Source organism: Rhinatrema bivittatum, chromosome 3 (assembly GCF_901001135.1).
Source record: "Rhinatrema bivittatum chromosome 3, aRhiBiv1.1, whole genome shotgun sequence".
In the NCBI taxonomy this organism is placed as follows: domain Eukaryota; kingdom Metazoa; phylum Chordata; class Amphibia; order Gymnophiona; family Rhinatrematidae; genus Rhinatrema; species Rhinatrema bivittatum.
In genome coordinates, this window is record NC_042617.1 from 33,902,926 (window position 1) to 33,923,109 (window position 20,184).

General features: G+C 43.0%; 1 protein-coding gene across 2 annotated transcripts in view; it reads right to left on the reverse strand.

Annotated features, from left to right (window-relative positions):
* The window catches only part of DNAH14 (dynein axonemal heavy chain 14), a 461,040-nt gene that overhangs the window by 82,146 nt on the left and 358,710 nt on the right, over window positions 1-20,184 (reverse strand). For both annotated transcript variants that reach the window (XM_029593090.1, XM_029593089.1), the window contains 5 exons: window positions 18,199-18,429; window positions 9,813-9,934; window positions 4,966-5,210; window positions 1,732-2,174; window positions 1,400-1,598 (listed from right to left, as the gene is read on the reverse strand). In XM_029593090.1, the coding sequence (XP_029448950.1) occupies window positions 1,400-1,598; window positions 1,732-2,174; window positions 4,966-5,210; window positions 9,813-9,934; window positions 18,199-18,429 (1,240 nt within the window). The remainder of the gene's footprint in view (window positions 1-1,399; window positions 1,599-1,731; window positions 2,175-4,965; window positions 5,211-9,812; window positions 9,935-18,198; window positions 18,430-20,184) is intronic.

The following is a 20,184-nucleotide window of genomic DNA, read 5'->3' on the forward strand; positions in this document are numbered from 1 at the left end:
ATGAGACATCCAGTGACAGATCTAGCAAAGGACACAAGTGCCCTTTGTGCCTTCAGCTGAACTGTCAGGGACGCAGACGGCTGAGCATCAAGGCCAAATCCAGCTGCAGGCAGGAACTAGTGGCAATGCAGGCCAAATTGCAGCCAGGTTGGATGAGCAGGCTGCAAGTCCAAAGTGTCAACTGGGGGTCGGTCGGGCAGGTCGAATGCAGCCAGGTTTGTTCAGCAAGCTGCCGAGAACAGGTGAGTAGTACCGGAAGCATTCAGACTGCGTATTCAGCATTGGATAAGGAGTGTGTGATGATGTACAGCCAAGTGGGGAGGCGGGGAGGAAGAGGTTGCTGACCTGGCACAATGAATGCGCCATTCGTGTTAGAATTAAATTGTATTATTTGCAAGAATAAAAGCTGCGGTCTTGTTGTTTGCAAAGGTTTCTGCCTCCTAGTCCCCATTTGTTCAAGAAAAGGAAGGCAGATCAATAGGAAAGAAGGACTGGAGGGGGGGGGGGGGAGGGGACAAATGGGGAGGAGCTTTACTATTCACAGGTACCTGTGATTGGCTTAAGTGTAGACGGCAGCAAATCATTGGGAAAAGGCGGAGCCTGGGATGGATTTGACCCACTGAAACTGGAAATGTAAATCCCTGAATGCAAAGAAAGAAAAAGCCAGACTGACTCAGTCTGTTTCTGCAGACATGGAAACATCCACTGGCCCTTAAGTGAGAAGCTAGGGTTTTACACATCTTATTATGTGTAACCTCCTCCTGCTCCCTCGCACAATCTTAAAACAGAGAGATGCATAGCTCAATGTGTCAAAGGTCATCTTTGGCAACAGAGCAAATGCCTCTTTAATATCCAAAAGCTTGTGCCTGGGCCCCACGGACTAAGTTCTCAAGCACTGCAGAGTCTAAATCAATAACTCCAAAATACTAAACTTAATATGTAAACGAACGTATGCAACATTCCGTGCAAAGATACGGCATTGTTTATGCAAGCAATGCTCTTAACAAAAATATCTATTTATTTATTTATTTAGAAGATTTTATATACCGATGAACGTTGGGAACATCTCATCGGTTTACATTAAACAAAAATTGTAGCTAAACGAGCTTTACAGTGAAACATGGAACCAAATTATAGCTAAACGAGCTTTACATTAACCAATGGAACAATGCACATAATATTACTAAGCAGAGAGCAAGATCAAATAACTTACAAACGTGGAACAAGCTAAAACAAGAGGGAGAAATAAGCAATTTGCAAGATAAGAGGAATCAAAGCAGAGACTATTTACAAATATATATGCAAAGTGATCCCGCTATGATCTCAGTGATCAGACTGGAAGCATCACAGGAAAGCTGCCATTCTGCACAGTGCACCAGATACATTATTCCTCACTTACCCTTATTTTCAGATGCAGCTATCATGTTCACCAAAAGAGCAGAGTGCAGAAAGACATGCCACTCAGCCTCTGGCAGAGCCCCAGGGTCAGTGGGCAATCTGCTACTTCCGTCTGCACTGGAATCGTTTCTCATAATGGCAGAACACAGCAAAAACGAGAAGGGGAGCTGGTGTTCGGTGAAGAGTGCAGGAGAAACAGCCTACAGAAACAAAGGCACGAAAGCTAGTGCAATGCAGAACCTGGGGATCGCACACCACAATTGCGCTACAATGACAGATCAACATGGCCAAAATGCAAGCTTTCTCCCACTTTTCGGGTAAATGACACCTTACCGTATAAACATTTCCCGTCAGTGTGTCCACTATTTTTTGAAGATGGCTCCGAAAATGTTTATCCCTGGGGCTGCGCTCGCCCCGGCTTTCCCCGGTTACCGCACTCCTCTGCTTGCTGAGGGCGCGCACTGTGCCAAGCACAGAAGGCGACGACTCTGCGGGGCTCGTCTCTATCTGGGTTTTATTCACAGGGTCCATGGATGCCACAAAGATGTGATGAAACCAGCTCAGCGAAAAGCGATACATATAATTAAGCTGGACAAGGTCTGCCACCACGAAGTACAGAACAGCGCCGCGGGTCGCAACAGGCAGGTAGCTCTCTCGCACGCCTTCAATGGTGGCTTCTGTTTTAGCCGATGCCTCGATACGCTCAGAAATTGCTTTCGACGTAACTTTCGATCTCTGCAAGGTGTCGATCAAGTCCTGGTCATCCAGTATGTTCCCTAAATGTTTAAGGCATTAACTTTAGAACTTAAGTGCAAAAATAGGGAATTATTATGAAAAAAAATACAACAAAAACAAAACACAAAAATGGCAGAGCTGACGATAATACTTCAATTCATGAGTCAGTCCTGTTTTCAGCCCCACCTACCTCCAATTCTCCCTCCTTGTGCATTTGCATTGATAAAATATGAGCAATCCCAGAATGCACGGAGAAGGGAAATTCATTAGCGCTGGCCAGGCTCAATGTGTCACCCACAAACTGGAGTTGGTTGGCTGTCCCTAAATTTATTTTCAAATTATATTATTTATTAAAAAAATGTACCTGATTGCAGAATACATTTCATTAAATGATTAAAAAAAAAAAAAAAAAAGCAACAACAAACGTTGGGAAAGTAATACTACGGATCTTAGCTGGACCAATTAACTTGACAGGGAAAACAGAATGGAGAAAACGATTGATTGATTTTATTTATTTATAGATATTTGGGGGTCAATATTCAAAACTGGCCGGTTAAGTAACTTAGCCAGATAACATAGAAACATAGAAAGTGACGGCAGAAAAGGACCCAACGGCCCATCCAGTCTGTCCAGCAAACTCCATAGTTATGTTTCCCATACTTATCAGTTACTCAGACCACCGAGGTCAGGGCTCTTGTTGTTTATTGTTTGAGTCCAATTTCCTCACCCCCCCTCCCCGCTGTTGAATCAGAGAGCAATGTGCAATGTTGGATTTGCATCAGAAGTGTACTATCAGGCTTTTGGTTTAGAGTAGTAACCTCCACATCAAGCAAGTTACCCCCACCAAGCAAGTTACCCCCATGTTCATGTGTTTTCCCAGACCGTACAGTTCATGTCTTTGTTGGTTGTTGTCTGAATCCAATTCTTCTTTTCTTCTTTTCCTCCTGCCATTGAAGTAGCAAGCAATGATGGAGTTGCATCACATTTTGAGGTCTATTTGCCAAGGGTAGTATCCACCACACCAGCAGGTTACCCTCATACGACGGCTTATTTGTTAAGGGTAGAATCCGCCACACCAGCAAGTTACCCCCACGCCTTACTGCATTCCCCTCCCCCTTGCCTTTAGGGATCCACAGCGTTTATCCCATGTCCCTTTGAAATCTTGCACCGTTTTTGCCTTTACCACCTCCTCCGGCAGGGCATTCCAGGCGTCCACCACCCTCTCCGTGAAGAAAAATTTCCTGACATTGATTCTGAGTTATCCTCCCCGGAGTTTTATTTCGTGACCCCTAGTTCTATTGATCCATTCCAGTGGAAAAGGTTTGTTGTTGATTGTGCATCATTAAAACCTTTCAGGTAGCTGAAGGTCTGTATCATATCTCCCCTGCATCTCCTCTCCTCCAGGGTGTACCTGGAGGAGAGGAGAGGCTGAAGGACCCAGGCACCTGTAGCAGGCCGTCTCTGCTGGTGCCTGCTACAGGTGCCGGGTCCTTCAGCCTTTCCTCATAATTCATTTGATGGAGACCTCCCACCATTTTGGTTGTCCTTCTCTTGGACCGCCTCCGGTTAGAACTTATCTGGCTAAGTTACGATGTATATTCAGTGGCTTGGCTATGCCACTAAACATATGCGTATAACTGAGTGCTTAGCCGGGGTAAGTCTAACCGCCTAAGGTTAGACCTGCTCTAAGGCACGTCTAAGCTCAGCCATACAACTTATACGGCTAAGTCAGAATATCAGCAGTTAGCCACAAACGTTGTACGGCTAACTCGCTCTACACTGATCCTCCCTCTGCCCGCCCACAACTTATGCAGCTAACTTTTTAGCTGTAAACGGAAATTATACAGCTAAGTGGCGGCTGCTGAACGTGGGCGCATATTCAGCGGCTGCTACTTAGTTGCATAAGTCCCGCTTATCCGGCCAAATAGCGCTGAACACACTTTGAATATTGACCTCTTGATTTCCATCTTTTTCAAGTTTGTCTTAAATCGGATTATAATCAAATTTAAACTTAACAAAGCAGGGTAAGGGTGCCTCCCATATGCCTAAGTATTATTCCTGTGATCAAACTGCCTTTTTTTTTTCTCTAAAAAAACATATTTCCTCTTAATGCACTTATCAGTAGGGCAGACATCTAATCCCATTGACTTGCCAGGGCTAAGAGGTTGATGCCTTTCCCCAAATAATTTGCTTTGGCTGACACATCCTTGCTCCCTTCACTCCCACAACAAAACCATTACGATCCACATTAAAGGGGTTCTTCAGTGCTGTATTTTGTTTTGTTTTTTTTACCCCAAGTTTCTGCGCATGGGTATTCTCAAATTCCAAAGTGGGAGAACTAAATACAGTAGAGCACTATGGGGGTACTAAAGTCAGCAAATGCAGGCATAAATTACACCAATTTTCAAAATGAACTGCACACCGTGAAGAGAAGGAGGTGATATGGTGAAGCCTGGCCAGGGAGGAAAGATGACTGCTGCTACTGATGGCTGCTGATGGCCAGCAAGGGGTGCACCTCAATAAGAGGTGCTTCTCCAGGCCATGGGCCAGTGAGGCTTCCTTGATCTGCCTGGCCATGCCCTCTGGGAAGTGGGTGCTGCCAAGAGACTGAAGACAAAGATGGGGGGGTGGGGAGGGAAGAGGAAGAAAATAAAAGAGAATGTCCCCTTCCAAGAACTGGAAACACAGAGATAAAGAGTTGACTGCTTTATCAGGGAGGCATCTACTGATGCAGCCAATATTACTTGTTCTAAAGGATCACAGGTGCCAGCTTTGATGATCTGTAGGTGGAGATCTCTATGCCTTTTGTTTCCATGGATGACCTCTTCTTACCTTCTGTCTTCTGCAGCAGCGTCAGTGACTTGTTCTCAAGTTCCAGAAGGGTTGCATTGTCATCAGCGATGCTCTCCAACAACTGGCAGCGCTGTTGCTCCAGCTGCGGGCGTTCGTGTACTACCACGCTAGACAAGAGCTGGTCCTCCAAGCCTCTGAATGTTACGGTGAAGTTGATGATGGTCACCAAGATACACACAGCTGGCAGAAAATGGGGGTTGGGTATCTGTGTAGTCATGTATAGTCTGAAAATTACAGAATAGTTCCAACACTATCAAAAAGTAGATCTGAAGAAGCAAGAAATATATATATATATATATATATATATATATATTTATTATTATCTGCAGGAGCAATCTCTTTAAAGACCCTGAACCCTAAATAATGACAAACATTTGATTAAAATACTAGCCCTTAATGCAAGAATACGTAAATTATCATAGCATAGTAATGTATTGGATGATATTGTCTATTTTTCTATCACAAAGCAAGAGTTCCTTTTCTTGTAAAACCTTTGGTGCCTGTCATTAGGATTTTCCAGAGGCTTAGCTTCTGTAGGCTCAAGAGGGCTTAATTCCACACTTGTTGCAAAATTTAAATCTGCAGTGAGTATGGTATTAAAAAAAAAACCCTGCAGTTGCTAATACTTCTGAGACACTGGATCAGTTTTCACTTAATTAATTAGAAAACCTCAAACAACTTTTATATACCAATTCTGGATGGTCTTCTTCTAGAAACATCCGAAGATAGTAAGTTCACCATCTTTCACTTTCTAGATGGTTCAATTAGTCTTTTGTACAACTAGTCGTCTTCTTCTAGAGCGGGGCTTCCCAAACCTGTCCTGGGGACCCCACAGTCAGCTTCTCAGGATATCCACAATGGATATGCACGAGATAAATTTGTATTCCTTGGAGACTCTGTATATGCTAATTTATCTCATGCATATTCACTCTGGATATCCTGAAAATCCGATTGGCTGTGGGGTCCCCAGGACAGATTTGGGAAGCCCTGAGCTAGAGGAATCTCTCTCACTTAGCCTTGTCATGCACCCAGTCACCACTAGGAGGCACTTTGAGAAAACACCCAGGGGTCCATATTCAGCTGCTGAGTGGCTAGTTAAGTTAGTCAGATACACCTATCTGGGATATTCAGCAGCACTATACCCAGATATCTTAAAGTTAGCCAGATAAGTTTATCCAACTAACTTTAGACTCCGAATATTGTCTAACTCTGCTCCTCTGGGGAACACCTATTTCCTGTCCATGGAACACCCCCAATTTAACCGGCTATATTCTAGCCAGATAACTCTTTAATAACTCTAGAATATAGCCAGTTAAGCTTTTTAAATTAGCAGCTTAGCCATTTAGTTTTTGAATATCTAACCCCGCCCAATTGGTAGCTGTAGCCCAGGGTAACCATGTAGCTCCATGTCAAAGAGGACAAGCTGAGCCTATCCTGGTTTTATGTCACTGCCTTCTACTCTGTTTTGGGTGTCTGGATTGGTTACACATGACACAGGCGATTTGCTATCCTGAGCCAAACAACCGTGGACCTTACTAATTTACCTCTACTGTTTTTCAGGCCTCTTGCACTCTCTTAAAAGTTATTTTCAAATTCCCTTAAGGTACTTACTAACTACTGGCCTCATTCATTATTTAACCTTTGATGGATTATACCACCCATTTTAGGCTGCATTCTGAAGCAAACCAACTAAGAGAAGGACTCATCCCTGTGAGCCATGAGCCACTACCAGTCTAACACCAATCAAGGTTTCAGCTTTGGTCTGATGGATTTGGGCACCCAAGTGGCATCGAGAAGGCATTTTTCTGTATGCCACATTTCCTCCACCCACCAGATGGGAGGGGAATTGGTGCTGGTTTGCCTTGTTGCTTTGGGGTGTTTTTACCTCAGTAGAGGCACAGTAAAGGGGAAGTCAATCTCCAAATCTGAAACCCCCCGCCTCCTCCCATTGATGCAGCAGGGAAACTGTATCAGGATTGCTACAGGCCTCCTCCAGAGATTTCCTCTGACTTCACCCTGCCCAGAGATAGTAAGTTCACCATCTTCCACTTTCTAGATGGTTCAATTAGTCTTTTGTCCTTTACCCAGATCTGAGGTCCAATTGCACATCAAGACAGCTATAGACCTCTAGACCTCTTCCAGCCTTAGCCTTGCCTAGAGATAGTAAGTTTATCGCCTTCCAATTACTTGATGCATACCTGGGAACTCTAAGATTTCACCCGGAGACTCCAGGAATTTGTATCAATTGAAGACTTTCTGTGGAAAAAACTAGAAAGCTCTAGGCCTCTCCATTTACAGATCCAGCCACTCCCCTTCGGGAAGCCTACAAGGGCACAGGAGGGGAGAGGTGAGCCTAGAATACACTGTAGGCAGCATACAGGGAAAAACTGGAGGAAGGATGCTGCATCAGATATAGCTTAGTCTGCAGCTGTTGTTTCTCTGACCTGGGACTCAGCCGAGAGTAGAGTGAGAGTGCACAAGTCAGGGAGCTGCGACTTTTGAAGAGTGGGAGGAAAGAGTATTGGAGTCATCCATGGAAGGAGAAAGTGAAGGTGGGGGAGACAGAGAGCATGGGTTTATGGGGGAGGGGAATGGAAGAGAGAAAGCTGATAAACTGATATGCATTCCTCCCTTCACTCCCCACCTCCCCGCCCCACCCACTAATCGACAGCAATCTCAGAGTGATCGAAACTCAAAAGTTCCCAGATATGACTACATGGTTCAATTAATTTTTGGTCTTACACTCAGGTCTAAGGACTAATTTTCATGTCAGGACCACAAAAATCTTCTCTAGAGTTTTCTCTGGCTTCCTATCACTCTTTGAGATGCTTTGCCCATCTTCCATTGCTTTGTGGCCATCATGCCACTGTTGGTGCCCTTTGCCTATCTTTTGGTGCCTTGAGGTGTTCGTGCCACTGTTGGTGCTGCTTTGCCCCTCCCATGGTGCCTTGGCTTGTTCATTCCTTCTCTGAGCTGCTTTGCCCCTGTTACAGTACTTTGGGCTAATCAGGTCACTGTTGGTGCCAATTTGCCCCAGTCTTGGTGTCTTCAGGTGCTCTTCCCTCTACCGATGAAGCCTGCCTGAAAGTTTCACTTAAACTGAATAGAAAAACCTCAATTTTAGAGCCCAAAATAAAATGCATTGACTTTAATGGAAAACAAATGACCAAATGATACGAATAAACAAATCACCGAGCAAATGAAATGAATGAATGAATCAAACGTTTTTCCAAGCTCACACCTAACTTTATGGGATCGATTGTCAAAGTGCTTTTTGCTCATAAAGCCCTGTTTTATGTGCGTTCGTGGGTCTTTGAAAATCAACCCAGGACTGGTTCTTGCAAAAGTATACGTGAAATGTGATGTCATGAATTCTTTCACCTGCACGTAGGCATGCTAGGAGATGGAGCCGGGGTGAGGAAAGGACTTACACACATACTTTTGATTTCCAAAAGTAGGCACGTAAATATACATGTAGGAAGCTACACCCGCAAATTGTCAAAGTGGACTTACCCACATAAGGCAGCTTTAAACATTTGGGCTAAGTCTGTGGGTTCAAAATATGTGGAGATTTTAGACCTACATGAACTACTGGAAAATTACCCCCTCTAAGGGAAGAATCTTTACCATTTAAAAATAAAAATAATAAGGTGGCTGCTGTAGTCCAGAAGTTTGAGCCTCCGTAGGTGAAGAGCAGCTGAATATCAGTTTTTTCCGGAATATCTACCGACTTATTCTACAATTCTTGACTTTTGAAAAAGGCTTAAGACTTGGCTGTTTAAACAAGCTTTTCCGGACCCCTCCTAAATTCCACCTCATCTACATCGATAATGCAGCCACACCAGTTATCTGTAAATAACTCTATATGATGTTAAATTACTACTGTATTTCCCTCCTCTCCCAGGTCGATCATCCTTGTTCATTGTAACTGCAATTTCCTCTGCACAGGTTCCAGTTTTAATATATCTTGCACCCCCTGTTCAACTGTAAAGCGGCATGATGTGATTCTATCATGAATGCCGGTATGTAAAAACCTTAAATAAATAAAAAATATGCTTAAAATTATTCATAAATAACAGTTAAAATTTATTTATTTATTTATTTGAAAATTTTTCTATACCTTCGTTAAGTTAAATACCATCACAACGGTTTACAGAAGGGCACGATAAAGAGAAATATGGGTAGTATAGATTACAAATTACTCGTGTGCCATCATAGTACGGTAACAATTTAAAATAATAAATTAGTTGTGTAAGTTAATCCTGATTGTTAGGAACAAATTAGGCAGTTTGATTTTAACATTAATATGCTTATGTAGGTTACTAAAACTTCTAGCTTGGTGCATCCTTATCGCTCAACTATTTTTCACCTTTTCTTTATCTTTATAAAATGCTTGTTTAAAAAGCCAGGTTTGCTCTAATTATGTAAATGTCTTTCATAAAACACTATTTTACCCTGGCTGAGTCAAGCCATCCACTCTTTTTTTGTCCTGGGGGAGGGGGGATCATAGTAGCTTCCTCCTGCTCTCTTGGACTTCCAGCTCTATCAGAGCCAGGGCTTGAATTTGGCACTATGAGTCTTCATGCACAACTAACCGGGGATTTTCAACCCTCTTGTACATCCCAACCAACACACCTAGTGGGGTCACTGCAGTCCTGCTCCTGGGATAGTGGCCAGAACCCTCCAATCATGGCCGCGACCTCCTCTCTGCCAGGTGCTGTGAACGCTGCCTCCGCAGCAACCTCAGCCCCCAGTCACTGGGCCAGCCCAAGAGTCATTCATTGTGACGTAATATTACAGAAGAAGAAGAAGTGAAACACTGTTACCTAAAGTTCTGGTTATATTCTATTTCAGAATCTCCGATCTTGATGAAGTCTTGGCCTCCTCTTCGATAGATTTCCTTACTTAAGACAGGCTTCAAACTTGGATCTAACACTTCTGCGACATCCTGAACAATCATAGATTAGATTATGAAGATGCTAACATCATGCACTTCTTTTTATTTCAAGAGACCCAGCAATGCGCCATCAACTATGGCTTTAAATTAAGGGACAATGGAAATTTCAAAGAACTCCGCGTCCACCAAGCACTGTGCAAAGCTTCAAAGGTCCACGGCGAGACGTGGTATTCAACACAGGCATCAACAATGTGATTTTAAATGTTATTTTAGAAATTTTCTAAGCAGATCTTCTTTAGTTTTCCCAAACCCTACGAACAGCAATATCAGTGTCACAGATTGCATTACTTATTTGCTCATGCTGTGTTTGTAGTGTCATTTGTGGAGAGCTCAAATGCATCAATCAGATCCAGCCTGAGTGAAGCAATCTGTGATAGTTTTCTGAATGTCCGCTCTTGGAACTTAAGGGATTGGTAAGAGAAGAGCTTAAAATGTTCCCTAGTTATGACGATTTAGCAGTAAAATATCGACTTGATACAGGCTGCCTGTAACTGTTTCTGGAAGCTCCATTTAATTTTTTTTTATTTCAATTTTTATTAACTTTTCCAATAAGAAAAAGATAATGTACACAGCTTGATCATACTGCATGGTATGTATTGGGCACAGGAGAAAGACCAAAGGGTGATAGCGTCTCATAATCTGAAGGTAGCATCTAGGGCCAGAGGGATGCTGGGCTGCACAGAGATAGACATAATTTGCAGGAAAAAGGTGATAATACCCTACATAGCTCACTGGTGAGGCTTCACTTGGAGTACTGTGTTCTCAAAAAAGATAAGGAGAGGATAGAAGCAATCCAAAGAAAAGCAACCAAAATCATGCAGAGTCTGCACCAAAGTCTTATGAGATTAGAGGAGGATCTAAATACCGTATGTATACTGTAGAGAGGAGAGGAGAGTTGGGGGGATAGGATACAGATATTTAAATACCTGAAAAGTATTAAAATGCATAAGAGGCAAACATTTTCCAGTGAAAAAGAAGCTGCAGAACTAAGCATCATGATATGAAACTCCAGGGTGGTAGGCTCAGGAAATATATATTTTTTTTAATGGAAAGGATGGAGGAGGCCCAGAATGCCCACCCGGAGCTGGTGGTGAAGACAAAAACAGTGACAGGATTCAAAATGGCATGGGGTAAACACAGAGGACCCCCTAGTGGAAAGAGGACAGAAATGAAACACTGAGCTAGACCCTGCTCATTTTTCTGTGTGGGAGTGTAACCTGCACTGACAAGAAGGCGAGGGCTTAGCTTGCATGGAACGATAGTTACAACTCGGAACACCTTGCTGGGCAGACTGGAAAGGCCATTTTAATCTTTATCTGCCATCATTTACTATGTTATTATATTCACTCTTTAACAACATGACACCAACAATACTATGTGTACATCAAAACTCAGTTCATATAAAAAAAAAAGGAAAAAAATGTTTATTTTCCATTACCCAGAAATTACCGTAGAGAGAGGTACATTTATTATACACACACAGTATATATACTTACACACACACACACACACATATATATATATATATATGTATATATATATACCGTATTTTTCACTCCATAAGAAGCACCTAGGATTTAGAGGGGGAAAATTAAAAAAAAAAATTTTGTGCTAAACCGGCTCTGTTCCCGGGCGTCTGTGCGTCTTATGGAGCAAATTAGGGGAGTGCACACCATTTTTTTTTCTCTCCATTTTGTTTTCGGGTCTGGGGAGGGCCATTTCGGTCCACTCCCCAGATCAGAAAACTTTTATCTTTTTCTTTCTGTGGGAAGCCCCCCCAAAAAAACCCCATCCCAACCATTTAACAACCAATTAACAACCCCCTACCCTCCTGACCCCCCCCAAGACTTGCCAAAAGTCCCCGGTGGTCCAACGGGGGTCCAGGAGCGTTCCGGGAGCGATCTCCTGGACTTGGTCGGCTGCCAGTAATCAAAATGACGCCGACGGCCCTTTGTCCTTACTATGTCACTGGGGCCGCTCCTGGACCCCCGCTGGACCACCAGGGACTTTTGGCAAGTCTTGGGGGGGTCAGGAGGGTGGGGGGGTTGTAGTAAATTAATTTGGCAGGTCTTGGGGGGGTCAGGATGGTGGGGGGTTGTATATATATATACACACACATATAAATATATAGTGCTTTTTAGGCACTTCAAAGTGGATTACATTCAGGTACTAGAGATATTTCCCTGCCCCCAGTGGGCTTACAATTTAATAGGGAGATTTATTAAGCTGGGATAGGGCTATAACATGTGTCAAATAGCGTGTATCATGCGATAAATGCTCTATATCGCGCGATATCATGGAGATATTGTGCCAAATTTGTGATATCTTTATTTATTTAGACATTTTATATACCGTCGTTCCATATATAAAGATCACAACGGTTTATAAAAATAACATTCAAAGCTATAAATCAGCAGATATCTCGCATTGTTTCTGCATAAAAGCTGCCCCATGTAAATTAGCTGCTTTGCATGCAATCCCAGCTGAGACTTGGACCAAACATCCACAGACCAGTTCCTTAACCACAGAAGCCTTCTAGCGGAGACCACAGACATCACAGATTGAGAGGAAGTGCGTATGAGATCAGACAAAGCATCTGCTCCATAGGTCACCACAGCTTCCATCTCCTCCCCCAGCAGAGGATCCCAGGGTTCTGAGGGTCTTCGATCTGCCAGCGACAGTGGAGGATCCAGGGTGCCCCCTAGCCTCAGGCCTGGTTGGCACTATTTTCCAAAATGCCAGAAGTGATATTTAAAGGTGATGATTCAAAGGAACTAAAAAAATTGTGAGTGAACCTGGAAGATGTACTAAGGCAAACTGACAGCTAAAGAGTAGCAAATCACCTGGACCAGATGGTATACATCCCAAAGTACTGAAAGAATTTAAAATGAAATTGCAGACCTATTAGTATTCTTTAAATTATCATTAAAATCACCTCTGTCTCTGAAGACTGAAGCGTGGTCAACATAATACCACTTTTTAAAAAGGGTTCTAATGGTGATCCATAAAACTACAGACAGGTGAGCCTGATGTCCATGCCAGGAAATGACTGAAACTATTATAAACAACAAATTACTGAACATATAGATAGTCATAGTTTAATGGGACAAAGTCAACATGGATTTGGCCAAAGGAAGTCTTGCCTTGCTAATCTACTACATTTTTGAGGATGTGAATAAACATGTGGATAAAAGTGAGCCAGCTGACACAGTGTACCTGAATTTTCAGAAAAGTACCTCATGAGAGAATCTTGTGGAAATTAAAAACTCGTGGTATAGGGGGCAATGTTCTATTGTGGATTGAGAACTAGTTAAAAGATAGAGAACAGAGAGTACGACTAAATAGCCAATCTTCTTATTGGAGAAAGGTGAAGGTGCAGGTATCTGTACTGGTACCACTGTTTTTCAACATTTATAAATGACGTAGAGGTAGGAACAACAAGTGCGGTGATCAAATTTGCTGTTGGCACAAAATTGGTCAAAGTTGTAAATCACAACAGGATTGTGAGAATTTGCAAGAGGACTTTGTGAGACAGGGAACCCAAATTGCAGATGACATTTAACGTAGACAAGAGCGTGATATACATAAGGAAGAGAAACCCAAATTATAACTATACAGTGCAAGGTTCCACATTGGGAGTCATCACCCAGGAAAAGGATCTAGGCATCATCATGGACAATATGTTGAAACCTTCTGTGGCAGTGGCCATGAAAGCAAATTGAATTCTAGGAATTATTAGGAAAGGACTGGAGAATAAAACAGAGCATATCATAATGCCTCTGTCACTCCATGATATGACTGCACCTTGAGTACTGTGTGCAGTTTTGGTCATCGCATCTCAAAAAAGATATAGCAGAATTAGAAAAGATACAGAGAAGGGCAACCAAAATGATAAAGGAGATGAAGAATGTAACCCCCATATTTAAAAAGGGCTCCAGAGGCGATCCGGGAAACTACAGACCGGTTAGCCTGACTTCAGTGCCGGGAAAAATAGTGGAAAGTGTTCTAAACATCAAAATCACAGAACATATAGAAAGACATGGTTTAATGGAACAAAGTCAGCATGGCTTTACCCAGGGCAAGTCTTGCCTCACAAATCTGCTTCACTTTTTTGAAGGAGTTAATAAACATGGATAAAGGTGAACCGGTAGATGTAGTGTACTTGGATTTTCAGAAGGTGTTTTACAAAGTTCCTCATGAGAGGCTTCTAGGAAAAATAAAAAGTCATGGGATAGGCGGCGATCTCCTTTCGTGGATTACAAACTGGCTAAAAGACAGGAAATAGAGAGTAGGATTAAATGGCAATTTTCTCAGTGGAAGGGAGTGGACAGTGGAGTGCCTCAGGGATCTGTATTGGGACTCTTACTTTTCAATATATTTATAAATGATCTGGAAAGAAATACGACAAGTGAGATAATCAAATTTGCAGATGATACAAAATGGTTCAGAGTAGTTAAATCACAAGCAGATTGTGATAAATTGCAGGAAGACCTTGTGAGGCTGGAAAATTGGGCATCAAAATGGCAGATGAAATTTAATGTGGACAAGTGCAAGGTGATACATATAGGGAAAAATAACCCATGCTATAGTTACACAATGTTAGGTTCCATATTAGGTGCTACTACCCAAGAAAGAGATCTAGGCGTCATAGTGGATAACACATTGAAATCGTCGGTTCAGTGTGCTGCGGCAGTCAAAAAAGCAAACAGAATGTTGGGAATTATTAGAAAGGGAATGGTGAATAAAACGGAAAATGTCATAATGCCTCTGTATCGCTCCATGGTGAGACCACACCTTGAAAACTGTGTACAATTCTGGTCGCCGCATCTCAAAAAAGATATAATTGCGATGGAGAAGGTACAGAGAAGGGCTACCAAAATAATAAGGGGAATGGAACAGCTCCCCTATGAGGAAAGACTAAAGAGGTTTGGACTTTTCAGCTTGGAGAAGAGACAGCTGAAGGAGGATATGATAGAGGTGTTTAAAATCATGAGAGGTCTAGAATGGGTAGTTGTGAATCGGTTTTTTACTCTTTCGGATAATAGAGAGACTAGGGAGCTCTCCATGAAGTTAGCATGTGGCACATTTAAAACTAATCGGAGAAAGTTCTTCTTCACTCAATGCACAATTAAACTCTGGAATTTGTTGCCAGAAGATGTGGTTAGTGCAGTTAGTATAGTTGTGTTTAAAAAAGGATTGGATAGGTTCTTGGAGGAGAAGTCCATTACCTGCCATTAATTAAGTTGACTTAGATAATAACCATCGCTATTACTAGCAACGGTAAAATGGAATAGACTTAGTTTTTGGGTACTTGCCAGGTTCTTATGGCCTGGACTGGCCACTGTTGGAAACAGGATGCTGGGTTTGATGGACCCTTGATCTGATCCAGCATGGCATGTTCTTATGTTCTTAAGAAACGATTCCCTTATGAGGAAAGACTAAAGAGGTTAGGGTTCTTCACCATGCTGAATAGATGGCCGAGGGGAGATATGATAGAAGTCTATAAAATCATGAGTGGACTGGAACAGAAAAACATGAATTAGTTGTTTACTCTGTCAAAAAGTACAAAGTCTAGGGGACACGCGATGAAGTTACTAGATGATACATTTAAGACAAATAGGAGAATATTTTTTTTTTACTCAACGCATTCATTGCTGAAGGATGCAGTAAAGCTGTTAGTGTAGGTGGGCGCGAGATTCTGTATGCAAATGAGGGCCGCGGTAAAAAGGAGGCGCTAGGGACACTAGCGCATCCCTAGCGCCTCCTTATTGGCAGAAACGGCGGCTGTCAGTGGGTTTGAGAGCCGATGCTTAATTTTACCGGCGCCGGTTGTCAAACCCGCCGACAGTCACGGGTTCGAAAAACAGTAAGGGGTAATAGCGTGTAGAAAATGCCCGTCCAAACCCCCCGAAACTAATAGCGCCCTCAACATGCAAATGCATGTTGATGAGCCTATTAGTTAGTCCCGCGCAATACAGAAAGTAAAATGTGCAGCCAAACCGCACATTTTACTTTCAGAAATTAACGCCTGCCCAAAGGCAGGACTTAATTTCGGCCAGCACTGGGAAAGTGTACAGAAAAGCAGAAAAAACTGCTTTTCTGTACACCCTCCGACCTAATATCATAGCGATATTAAGTCGGAGGCCCCAAAAATTAAAAAAAATTAAAAAAAAAAAAATGTGCAGGACTTAATTTCGGCCAGCACTGGGAAAGTGCACAGAAAAGCAGTAAAAACTGCTTTTCTGTACACCCTCCGACCTAATATCATAGCGATATTAAGTCGGAGGCCCCAAAAATTAAAAAAAAAAAAATCTGCCCGCGGGTTGGAAAACGGACGCTCAATTTTGCCGGCGTCTGTTTTCCGAACCTATGACTGTCAGCGGGTTTGACAACCGACGTTGGTAAAATTAAGCATCGGCTCTCAAACCCGCTGACAGCCGCCGCTTCTGCCAATAAGGAGGTGCTAGGGACGCGCTAGTGTCCCTAGCGCCTCCTTTTTACCGCGGGCCCTCATTTGCATACAGAATTGCGCGCCCAGGAGAATTGGCCGGGCGCGCGTTGGGAGAGCGGGCGCTCGCCTCGGAGCGCCGGATCTCCTGCATATTTTACTGAAACGGCCCGTATCTCGGGGATAGGCAGCACGGAATCTATCAACCTTTTGGGATCTTGCTAGGTACCTGTGACCTGAATTGGCAACTATTGGAAACTAAATACGGGCTTCATGGATCTTTGGTATGACCCAAAATGGCAAATCTAACCTCTTGTCTGCAATCTCAAAGGGAAATAAGTGGAGTTGAATACCACATCAGAATAGCATTAAAAATGGAGTGGCATGTCTGCGCGCCTTCTATATTGACATTTTCCAAGTGAAGAGTATTCAGAATCTATGTTGTTGTCTCTCCCGATGCAGCATTTTGTGTCGGGGGACACTGGTAGAGATTATTAATTGGATATGCTCACATAAGAGGAATTGCTTTTGGAATAAAGTATTGAAAACTACCCAAACTGTATAAGGACTTTTAACTTGCTCCACACCCCACTTGCTATTCTGATTGCCTGCAGTCTCTCCAACATTAGGTTCCATGATCTTAGTGATGCTAAATACCATCTCATCATAATTTTGTAACTATTCTCCAATACTGCTGCAGAGGTTGCTGAGTGCTTGGCATTCTGCCAAACTGCATTCCTTTGAGCCGCTGAGATGAATATTTCTAATTCATTTCCCATTTATCACAATAACTTGGTTTGAAATACCATAGCTCCCCATCAACCCTGAAAACTTTATTTAAGTGACAGCCCCTTGTGGATGCAGGTTCTACTACCAGATAATTACCCATGCTGTAAGTTAGATGCCCTGAATCAAAGGCAATAGCCGGCAAGTCTACACAATGTCCATTTATAATGTCCAATGCTGGGTGGCACAAATCCCATACTAGTGCCTTTAGTTGGTCATCACTCCCTTGCAGTATAACACAGTCCTCATTTTCCTTGAATACATTCCATTTAGTATTCAAATACATTTCAATAAATGTACTTGAAACCCAAATGGAAAACATTTCAAGCTTCTTTTTAGGAAGTTAAATAAGGACAGTTCTTTCTATATAACGTAATTAAATGGTCTAAATAAATCTGAAAACTTCTTGGAAATCCATCAGAACTTCTAAATTGGGTGACCTGAGAACACAGCAGCCGACATTAGGATGGAATTGAATTACTGTACTTTTCGCAAACAGATAAAAACCTGGTTCTTTTCTCAGTTGGGGTGGGTAGGTTTCTGTTTTGGATGGGGGGGGGGGGATTGGTCATCTGTGCCTGGCTGCCTTGGCGGGGGGAGTAATTGAAGAATTAGTAATTGGTTGAACAGTTAATTTTGCTGATGATGGTAAGCTGTGTGGTTAACGTTAGGTTGAATTAATGGGTATTTTAAAAGGCGGTAATATGTGGGTGTAGATTGCCGAAGGGATTGTTATGGGCACGTTTGGGTATGTAGGGCAGGATTAAGATGATTAATGGGTGATATTTAATGAGAATGGTTATTTTATTGTATAGGTTTTATTTTATTTTGTGTTTTGATGTTTTGTGTTTTATTCTTGCTGTACACTGTTTTGGGCGGACCATTTTGGATCAGGAAGGCAGTGCATAAAAACTTTTAATTAAACAGTCTTAATTCACCAGTTTAGATCGGCATTCTTTTCTGACGAGCTTTCAAGTATTAGCCTGCAGATATTACCCATAAGAAACTAATGATAACTCACCTGTAACAGAATGGGCTCTCCGAGGCGGATAGCATTCTCCATTACTTTCATGTAACTGGCATCGGATGCATGTACATGGCGCAACTTATCACCTTCCATCTGGCAGATCCACTTGTATGCCTGGGCTTGAGGATCAATGAGCAAAGGCCATCGCCGTCCATTTTTCACTATAATAGCATTTTCTGTGGAGTAGTGATCAGGGGGTAAACCCTCATTCCGCCATTTACGGACCTAAAAAAATACAACATTATTTCAGGATTGTATACTTTTAAATTCCCTGATAGTTCCCACTGCAACTGACTTCTATAATTCTATCTCTAGAACAGTTGCGAAGTTTTCCTCAAATCATTTTACACTGAAAACATTTTAACCAGTGTAACCAGCAGAAGTTCTCTTCGGCTTTTCTTTTTGGCCCCATAACTTCCTCCTGTCCTGGGGGGCTTTTAGTTCAATTGGAACCTGCCTCTATTGGGCAACCATGTCATGAACCTTCATTCACAACTAGCTGGGATTTTTTTTTCCTGATTTTAAACATCCCCCTTCCAACAGCCCAGCCCAGCTACAGACCCTCGGCCAGGGGCCACAGATCGTGGTATTCTGAATCCGGCCACCAGGAGTTCTGCACTGGCCAAGACTCCCTTTCTCACCCAGAGGCTGCGAACCACACCTTCTCAGCACGCCCAGCCCTGACCAGCCCAGGTGGCAGAAGCCAGGCCCAGGAACTGAACCCGGGTCATCCCCATGGCAACATACAGCACCGCCCCCCCCTCAGCCAGCCAGCCAAGAATATTTCTTATTTACAATTTTAGCTGAAATGCTGTCTGCCCTGCAAGGAATTAGCAGGGCAGACAACATCCAATATTTATCTGATCTAACTGTGCAAACTCCTCTCATGACCTAAGGCAAAGACAGGCATGCCCTTTAGCACACTTGAGTTTTGTTAACTACTAGGGGCACCTTGGCTGGCAAGAATTATTCTGCAAGGCAACTCCTAATACAAACTAGAAGTGCCAGACATGGCCGTAGTGGAAGCAGAGGCAGATTTATTTTAGGAAGAAGGAGTTGGGCGCCTTTCTGGATATGGTCCTCATGCTGCCCTTGAATGATTTCTCTGTGAGGAAAGAGAAGACCTATGAGAACACTGAATCAGACCCAGATAAAAGTTTCTGTGCTTCGGCGCACATCAAAATATGCACCGCTGTCCCCCAAACCACACACACACACACACACACACACACACACAGATCATGCAGATTAAGACTTTGGGGGCAGGGGTGAAAGGTGATGCGCTCGCTCGCGTATCCGGTTGACCTGCTGCAGCTGCTTCCTTCTCTGGGAATGGCTTCCCCGGCCTTCTCAAACACAGGCCACGGCAGGCTGACCACCAGGTCACCGGATCCCGCACTGCTTCCCCCGAGGCAGCTACCCCCCACCTTCATCTAGCCCTGAACAGAATGCTCTAAATGCGACAGAAAGGTGGAATACATTTTTGGCATAGATAATAATAATTTGGATTCAAATAGCGCCTTATTTTGAATTCCAATGCACTTTATAGTTTGATCCTTATAACACACACAGCCACCTCAGGGGTAGAATATCTGATTACCAATTTTGATGACTGATCTTTATGACATTTTTTTTTTAAAGGGCAGAAGAATAAAGGAATAAGGTCACTACACTTATGACTCAGTGTACTGAGACAAAGAGAGACAAACAGGCCGATACAGTAAGATACGGTAGAAAGAGGTGTGTTAGTGCTGGGCACACCCGCGTTTGCCGCACACACAGTCTGGATCACATACCGCTCGATGCTGTATTTAAATGGCATGCAAATGCAAGCCGCGTCCAACGCGCGTCCATGAAGCCCAATCCATTTTACTGTATAGGCGCTATACAGTAATGACAGGTAATGACATTTGAAATTACAGGTACCTAGAAGTGGTGTGCTGGTACCTGTCATGTCTCCCATCCTCCCGGGGGCAGCCG